This window comes from Podarcis erhardii (assembly GCF_964252035.2).
Source record: "Podarcis erhardii genome assembly, chromosome: Z".
Taxonomy (NCBI): Eukaryota; Metazoa; Chordata; class Lepidosauria; order Squamata; family Lacertidae; genus Podarcis; species Podarcis erhardii.
The window spans coordinates 36,366,914-36,383,174 of NC_138504.1; the positions used below are offsets into that span (position 1 = coordinate 36,366,914).

The 16,261-nt window shown below is 44.9% G+C and overlaps 1 protein-coding gene across 4 annotated transcripts in view; it reads left to right on the forward strand.

Moving 5' to 3' along the window:
- Window positions 1-16,261, forward strand: part of BARHL1 (BarH like homeobox 1) — a 38,822-nt gene that overhangs the window by 13,087 nt on the left and 9,474 nt on the right. Inside the window, exons 3-5 of one of the 4 annotated variants that reach the window (XM_081847226.1) lie at window positions 11,568-11,920; window positions 13,376-13,520; window positions 14,481-15,378. In XM_081847226.1, the coding sequence (XP_081703352.1) occupies window positions 11,568-11,862 (295 nt within the window). In that variant the 3' untranslated portion in view covers window positions 11,863-11,920; window positions 13,376-13,520; window positions 14,481-15,378. The other 3 variants (XR_014152545.1, XM_081847228.1, XM_081847227.1) reach the window with 3 other exon arrangements.

The following is a 16,261-nucleotide window of genomic DNA, read 5'->3' on the forward strand; positions in this document are numbered from 1 at the left end:
GGAGCACAATTACCTCCCTTCCTCAAAAATGCCCCTTTTCCTGAGAGACCTGTGGCTTTAACCCTTTAGTCTTCAACCCCTATGAAAAGAAACTAGTTTACACATACAGTTACAGATAGGTAGCCGTGTTGGTCTGCCATAGTCAAAACAAAATTAAAAAATTCCTTCCAGTGTATCTGAAGAAGTGTGCATGCACACGAAAGCTCATACCAAGAACTAACTTAGTTGGTCTTTAAGGTGCTACTGGAAGGAATTTTTTTATTTTGTTTTAGTTTACACATAATTTGCATTTACCAATATTTCTCTCTTAACCGGCTCGGGCCTTTCCCCAGTGGCTAAATGCTGACTGTAAGCTCTTGAGGGACGAGACCTGTTACATTTATTTGTGACTCTCAGAGGAGGGGTGTGGCATATACATTGATGGTGCTATATAAATAAATAATCATTATTATTAAAATTATTTATTGCCACTTTCCTCCCTAACCTCTTCATAAAAAAATCCCAATAATGGGATATCTACTCCTTTTCAGAGTAGACCCTGCTGAAATGGCTGTAGCTAAATTAGTCAAGTCCATCAATTTAAATAGACCTGCAGTTGTTTAGAAGGCATAATAATAATAATAATAATAATAATAATAATAATGTATCCATTGCTAGTCCTACTCAGAGTAGATCCACAAAAAATAATGGACATGACTAATTTAAATCCAATAATTTCACTGTGCGTGCTCTGAGTAGAACCCAGCAATAATAGTTACTATTATTTTTATTGTTATTTGGCATATGGAGAAAAGAAGAAGTTGAATACTCAGCCTCGTGCACGTACCCATTTCCCACATTACAGACAGGTTTCAAGACTCAACACGTGTGTTTTTCTCAATCCTTTCCTTCCCTCCACCAGTTTCTGTTTCTGGTTTTTTTAAGGTACGATTTTGTTATATGAATCCTGTTTTTGTAAATAAATCTCTTCCCACCAATCGCAATTATTTAATGCCCGCTGTTTACCTCCCACCCACCCCCAACCTTCCCATCCCCGCATTTCCCCTAGAAGCAGAAACTATTTCACAGCCGAGACTAGTCGTTTAATTCGGGAGGGCAGAGAAAATAAGAGCGACGCGAGTGGGTGGGTGAGAGAGCAAAACTCTCCCGGTTGTTTTTTTTTTTTTTTAAGCTAAACACACACAACATTGCACATAACACACTGGCCCATTAATAATAAATACCAATTACTGCTTTGGGCATCAATAATTAAGAGCAGTTACAGTAATTACACAATTATTATGATGATGAATAATTTACTCAGGAAAATAGGTCTGAAAGCGCTTCTTCCGCAGCAAAACGGCGAGAGAAAGGGATTGTGGAGGCGGCTTTTGATGTGAGGCGGCGGCTCCCGAGCTCCTAGTCATCGTCCGGCCTGCGCTCAGCAGCTCCATTTAGTAAAAGAATAAGAGTTATCCCATTTTGGCACCGCCGCATCTCAATGCGTGGGATACACAGACAGGGCAACAGATAGTCCGGAAGATACCGGTCAGTTTCACCATTGGGTTGCAACTCTGGTCCATTTCATCTATCGTTTTGTGAGCGTTCCAGCCCCTCTATAAGCGACAGACACAAGCGATTTATTTGTTCCGCTCCCCACCCCCCACCCCCTTTCCTCTCAGACGCACAGATTTCTCTGTGTCTCGTTCACACGATTTCCTGCTTCTTTGCTTTTTCTGCGCCACCCCCCCCCCAATTGATCGGAGTTCCGTTTTTCTTTTTGTTTTGCAACTGACAATAGCGCATTGGCGATGGATTTATACCGGACCATCTGAAGGTCACGACTTTATTAGTTGTTCCACGGTTGTTTTCCCAGTGCCATTGCGTCACAGTTGTGCTGGAGAGGCACCCTTGCCATATAGCACTGCAAAAGCAGAACCGAAACGAAACAAAATAAAGCAGAGTATTTGTGGTATGAAGAAAGTCAAAGGATTTCACCCGGAAGCTACATGCATAGACGGGAAACAAATCAGTATGTCCACCCCCAAACTTTTGTAGGTACAAACGGTATTGAAAGCTCAGTTGTGCATAACCACCCTGATGAGGGAGCTCATTTGTGCTCATGAGCACAAATAGTTGTGTATGCACAATAAAGAAGATGTCCAAATGGTCCTTCTCTCACATACAAAAGTTATTATTATTATTATTATTATTATTATTATTATTATTATTATTTATCCACCCTTCACCCTAAGGTCCCAGAGTGGATAACAGCATAAAAACACAATACCAAAACCAGTTTAGAACAACCTACAATCACATAAATAAGTTAGGTCCTAAAAATATGCACCTCAAGTGTCAAAATCTGGGGTGAAGGGGTAAGCCTTCAGCATTCACAGGGGAGTTACACAGGTTGGGGGTCACCACAAAGAAGGCCCTCTCCTGGACTGCCACCTTCCTGCCCCCAGCCTCTGAGGGCAGAGGAACTAACAAAAGGGCTCCCCCTGCCCATCTCAGCCCTTAGAGGGTCTCTAGGGAAGGAGGCAGACTTCCAGATATTTGGTACCTGAATCATTTAGGACTGTGAGCACCTTGAATTGGGCCCGGAAATGAGCAGCAACCAATTCAGCTGTTTTAAAACAGGAGTTATGTGATGTCTAAATGGAACCACAGCCGGTAATCTGGCTGTTGCATTTTGGACGCAGTGAAGTTTCCAAGTTGTCTTCAAGGGCAGCCCCACATAGCGCACGTTGCAATAATCCAGTCTAGAAGTTACCAGAGCATGGCATACAGTGGCCAAATCATCTCTGTTCAAAAGGGGTTGTAGCTGGCAGTGTGTGTGTGATTCACACATACACATTTCTCTTTGTTGTTTAGTATGCCTCTGAAAACTGGTTGATGATTCGCAACTGAAGAGTGCTGCTTTCGCACTCAGGTCCTGCTTGTGGGCTTCCCGTGGGGGCATCTGGCTGGCCACTGTGAGAACAGGATGCTGGACTAGATGGGCCATGGCCCTGATCCAGCAGGCAGGCTCTTCTTATGTTCTTACATTATCAGAGCCAAGCTTAATGTAGTGGCAAGACTGCAGATTTAGATTTCTTTCTTCTCTCGGTGGTGTAGTGGCTACAGAGTGTCAGAGTAGGACCAAGGGGTCCAGGGTTCAAATTCTCCAGTCATGGAGTTCACTGGATGGCTTTGGACCAGTCACCAACCCTCAGTCTAACCCATGCGTAGGCAACCTAAGGCCCAGGGGCTGGATCTGGCCCAATCGCCTTCTAAATCTGGTCCGCTGATGGTCCAGGAATCGGCGTGTTTTTACATGAGTAGAATGCATCCTTTTATTTAAAATGCACCTCTGGGTTATTTGTGGGGCCTGCCTAGTGTTTTTACATGAGTAGAATGTGTGCTTTTATTTAAAATGCATCTCTGGGTTATTTGTGGGGCATAGGAATTCATCCATTTATTTTTTTAAAAAAATCTAGTCTGGCCCCCTACAAGGTCTGAGGGACAGTGGATTGGCCCCTGCTGAAAACGTTTTCTGACCAACCTATATCATGCAGTTGTTGTGAGGCTGTGGAGGAGGAGAATCATGTGCACACATATCCCCCAAGCATCTATGGGGATAAGGTGGGATAGAAACGCAATAAAGATATCGTGCCAACCTATCCATGCAGGAAGCAAAACAAACAAATAACAGAAAGTCAATCACAGGCTCCACCCATTAGGTATTTATCCAGAACTTGTGCAGATTTCCTCAGAACTAAACCCCATTAAGTCCAACAGGAGTTAGCTGCAATTCTAAACCCACTTACCTGTATGCTTGACTGAATTCAACTGGACTTAGTTCTGAGTATAAATCATTAGGATTGCTGTGTTAGGAATGTAGTGTGCTGCTTTTTGTTGAGTTAGGCCCTTGGTCTACACTGACTGGCAATGGCTCTCTAGGCCTTCAGACAGGAACTCTGTCCCAGCCCTACCTGGAGATGTTGTGAATTGAACCTGTGACTTTCTGCATGCAGGGCAGGTGCTCAGCCACTGAGCTACCGCCTTCGTACAAGTGTGGAATGCCTACAATTTGTAACCCTAGTTTGTTCTCCTTGTGTGTTCTTTCGATTCATCACTCTGCTTCTCCAATGTGGTTCTGCTGTGCAGCAAAGGTGCATATATTTGCTCTGAATGGAATCCCAATGGACAAAGTGGAGTTTATGCCCCAGCCAGCAGGTATCAGATCAGATTGCAAATTAATCAGAATGTTTGATGGGATAAAGTGATCTATTGGGGGGCTTTGGGCTGAGGAGAGGTCAGAGGGTTCTGATGACCCCCAAATAGGAGCTCTGCAAAGAATAAATTCAAACAAAAATAATTTGCTATGCTTTTTTGAGTGAGAAACTGAAGATGGGTCAGTTAAGCTGCTTCCTCCTTTGGATATCAATTCCTCTCTTTCTGTGTGGACATGTGTGTGTACAGTGTTTATTTTGAATTTCTTCCTATAGATTGAACCTGACAGCCACATAAATGCAGTTTGCTGCCTGTAGGCATTTTTGTTTAAAAAAGTTAGATTCCAGTTCCACTGTCCCATCAAAACTCCTTACAAATTGTATGAGCTGGTTTCCATCTCATTCAGTTGTGTCTTGAACTCAGAACAATTGTTACAACTATTTTAATTTGGTTTCGCTTCTTCGAACCAGACTTTTATGTCTAAACTGAAACGTAACAACATATTTCCCACCCTACCAGCATTTTATTAAAACAGGAGGCCAGAGGCATCTGAGAAGGCAAAAAAACCTCCTCTTATTTTTGTTCCTAACATCTGATATTATGGAGTAGAATGCCTCTGGATGTGGAAGTTCTACCTGAATTAGCACATACCTAATAACTATTGCTCAACCCATGCTGATTTTTCCTTTAATTATTTTTTTTAAGCCCACTTAGGTTAGTGGCTATTATCACTTCTTCTGCTTCAGATTTCAATTAATTAATTCTGCCTTGTACTTTTATTTTGGCTGGCCTGTAAGAACTCCCTTTTCAGTATGCCAGTTATGTAATTTTAGACTCCAACTTAATTGACTTGTGGAGCCCCTCTCTTTTAGATGGTAATGCATATAATTTAATTTGCTTCAAAATGCACTGCTGCATTTCTACCCCACCCCCAGCTCCTCCCACTGAACGGGGACCATAAAGACCAACCTTGCTGGGGCCACAATCTCCATCAATTTCATTGGCTAACCTCAAAGTCTGTTTGGGGAGAGAATGATATATTCCTCACTCCGTGCCGTTCAAAATTTCATAAGCTTCTGGTATGCCTCCATTCTCTGTAAGTTATCTCTCTGTGTTGGCTCAACCTCCAAAGCCTCCAGTCCTTTGCTCTGTAGCAAAGTGCTGCAGAAGAGTGCTCCCCATCTTGACCCAACATACTGGGACAGAAATTAACCCAATTTCCATGCCATGGATAGCTTGATACCATGTTCTCTTCCATCCAATGTTTGCCCTAATAAAAGAAGACCCATTGAAATTAATGGACTTGTCAAATTTAGGGCCATTAATTACAATGGGTCTACTCTGGGTGCATGGGGTGTTAGGGGTGGGGGGCAATTAATGTTCCTTCTGGGGTAGTCCACCTTTAGACCCCACCCTGCACTCAGTTTTCACCTGTGGCTTCTAGAAGCTGTCAGCAAGCAACAGTGGCTATACCCCAGATACATATTTGACTGGCCAGCTAAACCAGGTGAGGGCAGCCAAAGGTCTCAAATCTTTGGTGCGTTAGGGACTTCCCCTGCACGTGAAGACAGTCTCTGGTGGATAGAGCTGACAAGGCCAATAGTGGGCCCAATGGTCAAGAAGGCAGTTTCTACAGAAGCTGCAGAGGGAAGTGAGAGCCAGATGGGGCTTCTCAAGCTGGTAAGGTAGCCCGTCTAGCAGAAGTGAACTCTACTAGACTCATTCATGAGAAAGGCTTCAGGAGTAAACTCCGGAGGGAAATCCGTACCCCTGCCTTGTGGGACATCTTTTCAAGAGAAGAAAACGCTAAGGAGTAAACCCTAAACAAATCTGGAGTTGAGTCCCTAAGATGCTTGGATGGTGTCTTGTCCACCTCCTTTTGGCAACTCCTGCAGCCAAGCTGGTGGTGCATTGTTCTGTTTTTCTTTGGACCACATCAGTGAAGCTAAGAGGAAGTCTTTTTCTCTTGGTCACCCAGGACCTCTATACACCCTGCCTGGGTGTGTGCCTAGGAGAGGTCACTTTGGTGTTGTTATCGCAGCAAAAACAATGAGGGAGGCAGCAGTTATGAGCTACCACTCTTTGAATGCCACAGCAAGTACTGTGATTCTTCAGAAGTTTGACTTCACCCCTGGAAGTGCACTCCATTTGTGCCTATAAAGCCATTTTTGGTCCCATGTTATGATCTAGGAAGAATGTTGGAAGGGCATCAGTAATCCATGCAGATAATACACATTCAAAAATAGGAGCTTTGCTGCGGTTCTCTTGGGGAAATGATATGTTTATTTTAAAATTTCAAACTTGAATTTCAGAGCTCTTGTAAATGCTGTTCTCGATCTCTTTCTGAAGTATTATGAACAGTTGAAAAACCTACACAACTCTTCAGAAGTACTGTTGCTTGTGCAAAGTTTACTCAGGAGTAAATGCCATTAAGTTCAATGAAACATACCTCCAGGTGAATATGCATTCCATTGCAGTCCAAAGTGTGACATATCTTTAACATTCTGAGTATGTGGCTGTTTCATAAAGGAGCATAGGAAGCTTCTTCTACCAAATCAGACCATTGGCACATCTAGCTCAGTACTGTCTGCACAGACTGACAGCTGCTTTCTAGGATTTCAAGCAGGAAACATTCCCAGCCCTAACTAGAGATGTTTCTGGGGATTGAACCTGGAACCTTCTACATGCAGAGCAGATGTTCCACAGATAGACAGATAGATAGATAGACAGACAGACAGACAGACAGACAACTGGCTTTAGTTGCTTTTGCTGCCAAAGACTTAACAGGTCTTCTCTCCAGGAAAATGTCTATTCAAGCTCTGTCTCTTGGTCACAGTAGAACGTGATGGAATGCTTGGCACAGGCTTTTACAACTAGTGAAATGGACTGATTCTCTCATTCCATGGATACATAGGATTATAACTATACGGATCTGAGAGCTCCCAGAGTTTGATCCTGCCACAATAAAAAAAGTATTTTTTTAAGGAAAGATTTATGTCCATACTTAAGGCTGAAATCTCCTACATATGCTCAGAACTCAGTAGGGCTTACTTCTGAGTAAACATGCAAGTTGCATGGTTCCAAAACTGAAAGCAATGGGTCGGAACGCTGCAGACTCAGGCACAATTACCCAAGAGCAGTGCTTTTTTCTGGGGGTACTCAAGGGTACACCATACTGGCACATCTGAGGATGGATCATTTCCTACTGAAATCAGAAGTATTTTGCCTGGATCCTGTCCACAGCTATTGGTTGCTTACGTGGGTGGGGCTGAAGGCAGCAGTGGGAGAGGACACCCCTTTCCCCTCTCTGCCAGCCCATTTCTCTTTCTGCCCGTCTTTCCTTCCTGTCAGAGTTCTGAGTGACAGCTTGCAGGAGGCTTTGGAAATCAAGCTGGGGGCCCAATATGTAATATACAAAGCCTTTCTCCATGCACTCTGCCATTGTCAACTCACTGTCAATTCTAAAAGGGGCAAAGCTGAGACTAAGAAGCTGGCAGCCAGGGCAACCCCCTGGACTGGGTGTAAGCAAGAAGGCAGGCAGGTGGGGGCAGAGGGAGGTAAGCAGGGCAATGTCCCATCTGCCCAAACAGATCAGCCTCCTTTGCAGCTACACTGAATGTGTGCATCACACAAGCACCTGCCAGTACGTAATAAAAATAACAACAATTTGCGATCATTATGTTCAACGGCAAATCCTTGTGTGTGGAGCCACAAGGCTCATGTTACATTGATGACAATCCTCGGTTGACATGGCACCTCCTGTCATGTCCTACACAGACAAGGAAGTCACTTATACTTGTCTGTTTATGCCTCACTTCCCCAGACTTAAGATTGAACTTCTCAAAGGTAATGTGTAGGCTTTTATCGGGCAATGGCAGCCTTTACAGCAGAGGCTATGGAGCACAGTCTATTCCTGAAGGGAAGTTTTCAATTGGTATTAGCTGCTCCTCACAAGTAAGAATGTGGCTCTGTCGATGCTGGTTGTATTGATCGTGCTTTGGGCTGCATCAATGTCAGTGGGGATCTTTTAATTGGAAGGCCAGCACTCTTTTACAGCGTGGAAGGGGGACATGCGTTGACCTCCTAATGCTGCAGATTTCGACTCCCATCAGCCTCATCCAGCATGCTCAAGGCTTAAGGATGATGCTGATGACCATGATGATGATTGAAGCGGAATGTTGGAATATTCAGGGCAAATAAAGGATAGTTTAGAGACAAGGAGAGTAAGAGGTGATATGATAGACATTTATAAAATTACGCATAAGACTAGAACTTGTGGACATTCAATGAAGCTGAATGTTGAAAGACCGAGGACAGATAACAGAAAGCCCTTCTTCACACAGAACAAACTATAGAATAAGAGGCAGCAATGGCCAACAACTAGGATGGCTTTAAAAGAGGATTAGACAGAGGGCTACTAGTCACAATTGTTATCATCTGCCTCCACAGTCAACGGCAGAAATGCTTCTGAATCCCAGTTGCTGGAAACTATAGGAGGGGAGGGGGCTCTTGGCTCCAGGTTTCTAGAGGGTCCCTGTAAGAACTGGATGCTGGAGCCTGAACTAGGTGGGCAATTGGCCTGATCAAGCAGGCACTTCTTACGATGATGAGAGTTGTAATCCAGCGACATCTGGAGGGCCACACGTTCTCCACTATGGCCTTTGGGGAAGGGCCCCTGTAGCTCAATAGTGGAATACCTGCTCTATATAAACCAGGTTGCAGGGTCCATCTCCAACAGCATCTCCAGGTAGAGGTGGGAAAGCTTCCCTTGTTTGCAGCCCTGTAGAGCAGATGCCAATCAGTGTAGACAATACAAAGTTAGATGGACCAATGATCTGACTCAACATAAACCAGCTTACTATGTTCCTTTGTTCCTAGTAGTGTGTTGTGGCCAAGGTTGAACATTGTACAGATGTTGCGCCTACATCTTGTTTGATTTCTGACTACTTGATCCTCTGCAAACTGAATGTGTTGGTTCGCTTCTTTGAGTCACAAACGCTCGTCCATATTGCATTGTTCACACGGCTATGTTCGAAGCAAAATGAAAAACCGAGGAAGTAGTAGGTCCTCTGCATGGAGAAGACAGAGAAATGCTGTTGGGTAAGAGAGAAAAGGTGGGACTGCTCAACACCTACTTTGCCTCTGTCTTCACCCAAAAGGAAAGCAGTGCCCAACCTGGTGATAACAGAATAAACAATGCAAGAAGGAAGCTGCAGCCCAAGATAGGAAAAGAGGTGGTATGGGAACACTGAGTTGCTCTAAATGAATTCAAATCTCCAGGGCCTGATAAGCTGCACCCAAGGACTAAAGGAGCTTGCTGATGTACTCTCAGAGCCTCTGTTTATAATCTTTGGAGAATTCTTGGAGAACAGGTGAGGTCCCTGCAGACTGGAGGCAGGCAAATGTTGTTCTCATCTTCAAAAAAGGGAAAAAAGAAGACCCAGGTAACGACCAACTGGTGTGCTTGATATCGATACCAGGAAATGTCCTAGAACAGATCATTATACAGTTGGTCTGTGAGCACTTAGAAAAGGATGCTGTGGATATTAAGGTCCAGTATGGGTTTCTCAAAAGCAAGTCATGCCAGACAAATCTCTCTCTGTCTTTTTAGTAAACCTACAATTTTGGTGGATCAGGGGAATGCTGTGGTTGTATGGTATCTTGTTTTCAATATGGCTTTTGACAAAGTCCCCCATGATATTCTTGCAGAATGCTGGTAAAATGTGGGTTGGATGAGGTAACTGTTAGGTAGATTTGTAGCTGGTTGACTGACCAAACCCGAGGAGTGCTCACTAATGGTTCCTGTCATCCTGTAAAAAAGTGACAAGTGGGGTGCCACAGAGTTCTCTCTTGGGCCAGTTGTTGTTTAGCAGCTTTATAAATGACTTGGGGATGCTTATCCTATTTGCAGATGACACCAAACTGGGAGGGGTAGCTAATGCCACGGAAGACAGAATTGGGATTCAAGATGACTTTAATAGATTGGAGAACTGCGCCCAAACTAACAAAATTATTTTCAGTAGGGACAAATGTGAGGTTCTACACTTAGGCAGGAGTAACCAGTTGCACAAATATAAGATGGGGAACACCTGCCTTGCCAGTAGTACATGTGGAAAGGATCTTGGGGTCTTAGTAGAACACAAGCTTAACATAAGTCAATAGTGTGATGCAGCAGCAAAAAAAGCTAATGCTATTCTAGGTTACATCGTGTGCAGAGGAAGGCAACTAGGATGGGCAAGGGTCTAGAAGCCAAGCCTTATGAGCAATGGTTGAAGGAGCTGGGTATGTTTAGCCTGGAAAAGAGGAGACTGAGAGGTGATTCTGACTAAACATCAGGAATAACTTTCTGACAGTTCAACAGTGGAACAGACTCCCTCAGAAAGTTCTGGACTCTCCTTTGGAGGTTTTTAAGCAGAGATATAATGGTCATCTGTCAGGGATGCATTAGTTGAGATTCCTGCATTGCAGGGGGTTGGACTAGACTAGATGATGCTTGGGATGCCTTCTAATTCTATGATTCTATGTGTGGCCGCCAAATTTGAGTGCCTCAGATTTAGTTGGAGGAGAAGAAGCACAATAGGAAAGTTGTGGTGTCAGATCTGTGATTAACACTTCATATGTGCAAGTAAGCAGCCTGTTACAATTCTTTCAGTTAAAATGTGAACATGAGCATGATTTTGTCCTCCTAAATTATGCTTCTCCTCTGTGCTGGGTCTTTTAATCCCTGCTTAATCCCCACATGCTGAGCAGGTAATCAGTTGCCTGTTCATCAGGTGGTGACTTGAATGTGTGAATCCGCCACCACAGATCTAACATCCCAGGCAGACACTCTGATGACCACTTAGAACACAGTGGTTTTTGTTTTGTTTTCCCCTGATGCAATCAGCCAACAAGGTTTGTCCATTCAGTGATATTCTGTTCTTCTATTCTTGAAAGTTAGTGAAGCAAATAGCCCTTGCAGGTTGAATATTATGCTAAATACAAGAGTCTTAATCCTATTTGTAGAATATATTGTGCTTTAAAGAAATATACTTTGAATCATGAAAAGGGGGCGTGTTAATTATATTTATTCTTTAAACAGTATTACTTTTGTAATACAGTCTGGTATGGGAACAAATAAAAAAATGGTATTATCATTTAGTATGATGATTAATAACACTTAAAAACACCAGCCTTTCCAAGAGGGTCGGTTCCCAGGTGCAGCTGTACACACAGGTGCAGAGACTATGCAAGTGCACGTGTGGAACTCCCGCCCCAAAGAGAGCAATCCCTTTGTCAAACGCAGACACACGAGATGGATTTTCTTAAAACGGTCAATAAAAGTGATCCAAGTGTCTTGACCCCCGAAACTTTTTTTCCCCTTACCCCAGGACCAAATGGAAAAGGCAGACCGCGGTGGGCCTGGAGCTGCTGGCCGAAGCCGGGAACTACTCGGCGCTGCAGAGGATGTTCCCGTCGCCTTATTTCTACCCGCAGAGTCTGGTGTCCAACCTGGATCCGGGCGCTGCCCTCTATCTCTACCGCGGGCCCAGCGCCCCGCCGCCGGCCCTGCAGAGGCCGCTGGTCCCCCGGATCCTCATCCACGGACTTCAAGGGGGCAGCGAGCCCCCGCCGCCCTTGCCCCCCCTGGCCGGAGTCCTTCCCCGGGCGGCTCAGCCGCGGTGAGGCGAGGAGGAGGGACCGGGCGCAGCTTCTGGAAGAGACAACGTGGGAACGCCGGGGGGTGGGTGGGAAATCCCTCTTTTGAACGGGCGTTGCTTTGCTCAAACACACACACACGCACGCACACGCACCATCAACCACACATGCAAGCGAACAAATTTGGTCCAGTTTGACTCTTGAAAACGGGAGGGAAAATCAGAGCCTATTTGGGGGATATACCACGATGCACGCGTTTTAGTGCTTCCTTCCAGAGGCGTACCTAGGCTCCCTTGCGCCCTTGGCAAGGAGCGGTATCGGCGCGCCCCCTCCCTCCCCCCCGCATCTCCAGCAATAAAAAAATAAAAAAAATTAAAATTGGCCTAATTCAATCGTCACAAATTACTCTTAAACTGGGCGTTTAACAGCCCAATCCTATAAATGTCTAATCAAAAGTAAATCCCACCGAGTTCAATGGGGCTTACTCCGAGGAAAATGGGTACACCGGCCTGCAGCCTAAAGGTGGCAAGTCAGAGGCAGCAACTTCTGACAATACCTCGCTTGCCTTTTTGTTTCTTATGGCACCACTTGGAGGTTGCGCCCTAAGTGCACACTTTACTCGGAACTAAGCCCCGTCGATGGCCCTTGCTCTCAGGGGTAAACATGCAGCGGCGCGGGCTGGAAATTGGTCAAAGCGGGAAGGAAACCAGGGGAAAGTGACTCGGCTTTGCAAAATTAAGAGCCTCGCCTGACGTTTGGCGTCGTCGGCGTCCTCAAGGGGAGCTCCGCTGCACAAACTAACCGGCAGCACTGCCGGCTCTCTGGGGAGGGGGCTCTGCAGGGCTGCTGCGACAGCCCATGCCTCCACGCCGCGCCGAAAGAGGGGCACTATTTTCGCGCCTCCGCCCCACGGCCTGCTCCCTTGGCGGGGGCCAACATGGCTGACCCCTACGTACGCCTCTGCCTCCTTCACACGACCTATGGGACGGTGCTTTGTTCCCTCTACAATCCGAGCAGCAGCAAATAGACAAAATATTATCAATAAATTTATTTCAAATAGGAAAAAAAGTTTTAAAACAGTTAAATCAGATAACAGCCACAGGAGTAGGAAGGGCCCTGTGAAAATAATAATAATAATAAACCCCTACAAAAGACAGTCTCTCCCATGCTGCCTCTTGTTTGCATGGGGTTTCCTGCTCTTCAGACCCACTGCCTTTCATAAACTCTGTTTACCCATGTGCACAAGTGTTTATGCCTGGGCCTGACACAGTCCTTTCCAGCAGAACAAGGAGAGTCATCTCTCCCTCTTTCCTGAAGTTGCCAACATCCCCACCCCTTCCCAGAGTTCCTTCAATTTTTTAAATAGGTAGAGATTCAGCAGATGCAGTTCCCCCTCCCCCAGATTGCAGGGAGGACTTCTCCCGATTTGATATCGCAGCGGAGCATTCAGCACCCTTCTAAGTGGGCAAAGATGGACTTATATTCTCTCCCACACCTGTTTGATAGCACCCCCTTTCCTAATAAACTTTTTTTTTTCCAGCTGAGGGCCACTTGTCCTCATAAGCAACCTTCTGGGGGACGCATGGCAGTGATGGGCAGGGCCAGGGGCCCTCACCTTTGTACCACAGGGGTGCTGCAAACCCCAGAGGTTTCTACGCACATGTGGACATCTGTACTCCAGCCAGGTAAGCAAGAGTTCAGGGACTCATTCCAGCCAGGTAAAAGCATCTAAGAAAGGTGCAGAGCCAGGCCTGTGAAGGGCATGGCCTGGGGATAATTTTGAGGGCCACGTAGACAGGTCTGGAGGGCCGCATGTGAAGAGCCTGACCCTTGCTTTGCATACAGGCCCAAACACCCTTTACACGCATGGCTTCATGGACACATGCAGCCCACCAGAGAATACAGTATATCATCTCACACGCACACATCATAACACATTGACAGGGCCCTTCTGTACTATTGCATCATTGCTTGATTTCCTTTGCATGGTCTGGCAAAGTTAAGCAGCTTTTAAACATAATAATAATAAATGCCCCTTTGTTTTCAGATGGAGTGAATAGAGTCAAGCAGGCAGCTTCCCCCAAAGAATCCTGAGAAATGTAGTTCCCTCACAGGGCTACAATTCCCAGCACCCCATAACAAACTACAGCTCCCAGGATTCTTTTGAGGAAAAACATGCTTTTCATGCATCCGCCCGCAGAGTAGCCCAGCCTTCTGCCTGTCATTTCCTGGAGGGCGCTTCCTCTTCAAGAGGGGCTAAGCCCAGGGCAGTAATTGATACAGACATACCACAGGCAACCTTCTCAATGAGTTTGGCTTTTCAGTTACTTAATATATATGATATTCTTCATGGCACTCTAACATACCACTTTGAGACCGAGGTCACATCCACACCAATAAGCAAATTGTTTGGGAGGTGTCCTCAGAGGCAAGAGAAGAATAAGAGAATTTTTCACACCTTGGCAGCCCTGCCGCCCCAGCCACAAAACCAGCAGCAGACATATCTGATCTGGGTTATTGATGGCTATTTATTTTTACACACACACACACACACACATTTACAGTTTGTTCTCCTACCCGGTCCAGCCACACCAAGAAAACATGCTGGACGTTACATGCTGACTCGTCCTTTTCTCTCACTGCAGGAAAAGGGATAGAGTGAGCTCGTAAAGGGGAAAGAGATGTCTGTATGTAAGTTACACTCAGAGCAGACACACTGAAATCAATGCACACGAGGTCCATGAACTTAGTGAACACAGGTCCATTTGTTTCAACTTATTTTATTCTGTTCAGCAGGATTAACATACAGTTTAATCACCAACACCTCTAAGTGGTTTACATCATTTCAGTTGGCCTTCTCTTGGTTTTATACAACTCTATATATCTGTGTTTTACTTCTTTTGATTCTTAAAATCATTTAAGAAATATATATTTAAATGGAGATGAGACCTGGCTCAGTGGTACAGCAGGTCCCAGGTTTAATCCTTCAACAGCATAGCCATGTAGGAATGCGAATGTCTTCTCTTTGAAACCCTGCCAGTCAGTGTAGACATTACTGAGCTAAGAAGACCAATGGTCTGACTTAGTATTTCTGTATTCCTGGTATGTGAAACACTTACCAGCCCAATTTTGGGAAGGTACGTAAAGATTTTTAAAAAGCATTCATTTTATAGTGTATATAAAACAGAGAGAACAGTTACATCAGGTAAAAAAACTAAACAATAGGCACGTTGAATGGGTTAAAATAACAGAATCCAGTTTGATTTCAGCAGATGAGACTAGGCTTGCAAACTTACCTGTGAGTAAGCCCCACTAAACCCAGCAGGGATTACTTCTGTTTTAGGCCTTCCAATTTTGGAAATTAGTTGCTGGCGGACCACCAGCCTAGCTCGAGGTACACAAAGGTGTAGATTGCTCCCTCCAACACACACACACACACACACACACACACACACACACACACAGAGCAAAAGAAATAACTATGTTTTATCTCCCTGTAGCACAAGAGGACTCCTTTTATGCTAGACCAAGAATTTTCAAAAAGTATGTAACTTTAATTTTTTTTTTCTTTTTGTAAATAACTTTGGTGCACAAATGTATATGAATTATTTATTGGTGAACCCAGAGGGCGTATTTGTGTAAGTGAGTCTCGTAAGTCTGTATATCTGTAGGATTCTCTTTTCCGGACTTTGTAATGAGGAAGAAGAAAAGGAGGATTCTTGCTTTAGAAGAGATCGGGGGAGGGGAAAGCTTCCTCTCTTGTTTTCGCTCTCTTTCCCTCTCCCTCTCTCTTTTTTTAAATGTGGAAATAAACTTCTTTACAAACAGATTGAGTCATTTCCTAGCCTTCTTCACCCACCCCACTTCGCTACAGAGACATCAAAACATGCTGGAAAGCAATGAGAGAGAAGAAGCAAGAGGAAGCCCCTAAAATTCTCGCTGGAGGGAAAAATAATTCTGGTTACGTGGATAAGGAATCAGTTTAATGTCTCTACCCTGCTTTTCAGCCCAGAAGGATGCTTTTGGTGGCTTAAGAATTGGATCTGGCCAATGGCCCATCTAGTCCAGCATCCTGTTCTCACAGTGGCTAACTAGATCCCTGTGGGAAAGCTGAAAGCAGGACTCAAGCACAAGAGCCCTCTCCCCTCGTGTGGATTCCAGCAACTGGTATTCAGAAGCATTGCTGACTCGTGGTTAGTAGCCCTTTATAGCCCTCTCCCCCATGACTTTGCCTAATCCTCTTTTAAAGCCATCTAGGTTGGTGGCCATCACTGCTTCCAGCAGGAGGAAGTTCCGTCGTTGAACTATGCGCTGTGTGTATCTGATCTTAGCCTATCAACATTTTACATTTGTGTAAAATAAAAGTAAACCAAAGCAGCTCAGGTAAGCCTTCTGATATGTTGCTGGTTTCCATCATACAGTGACC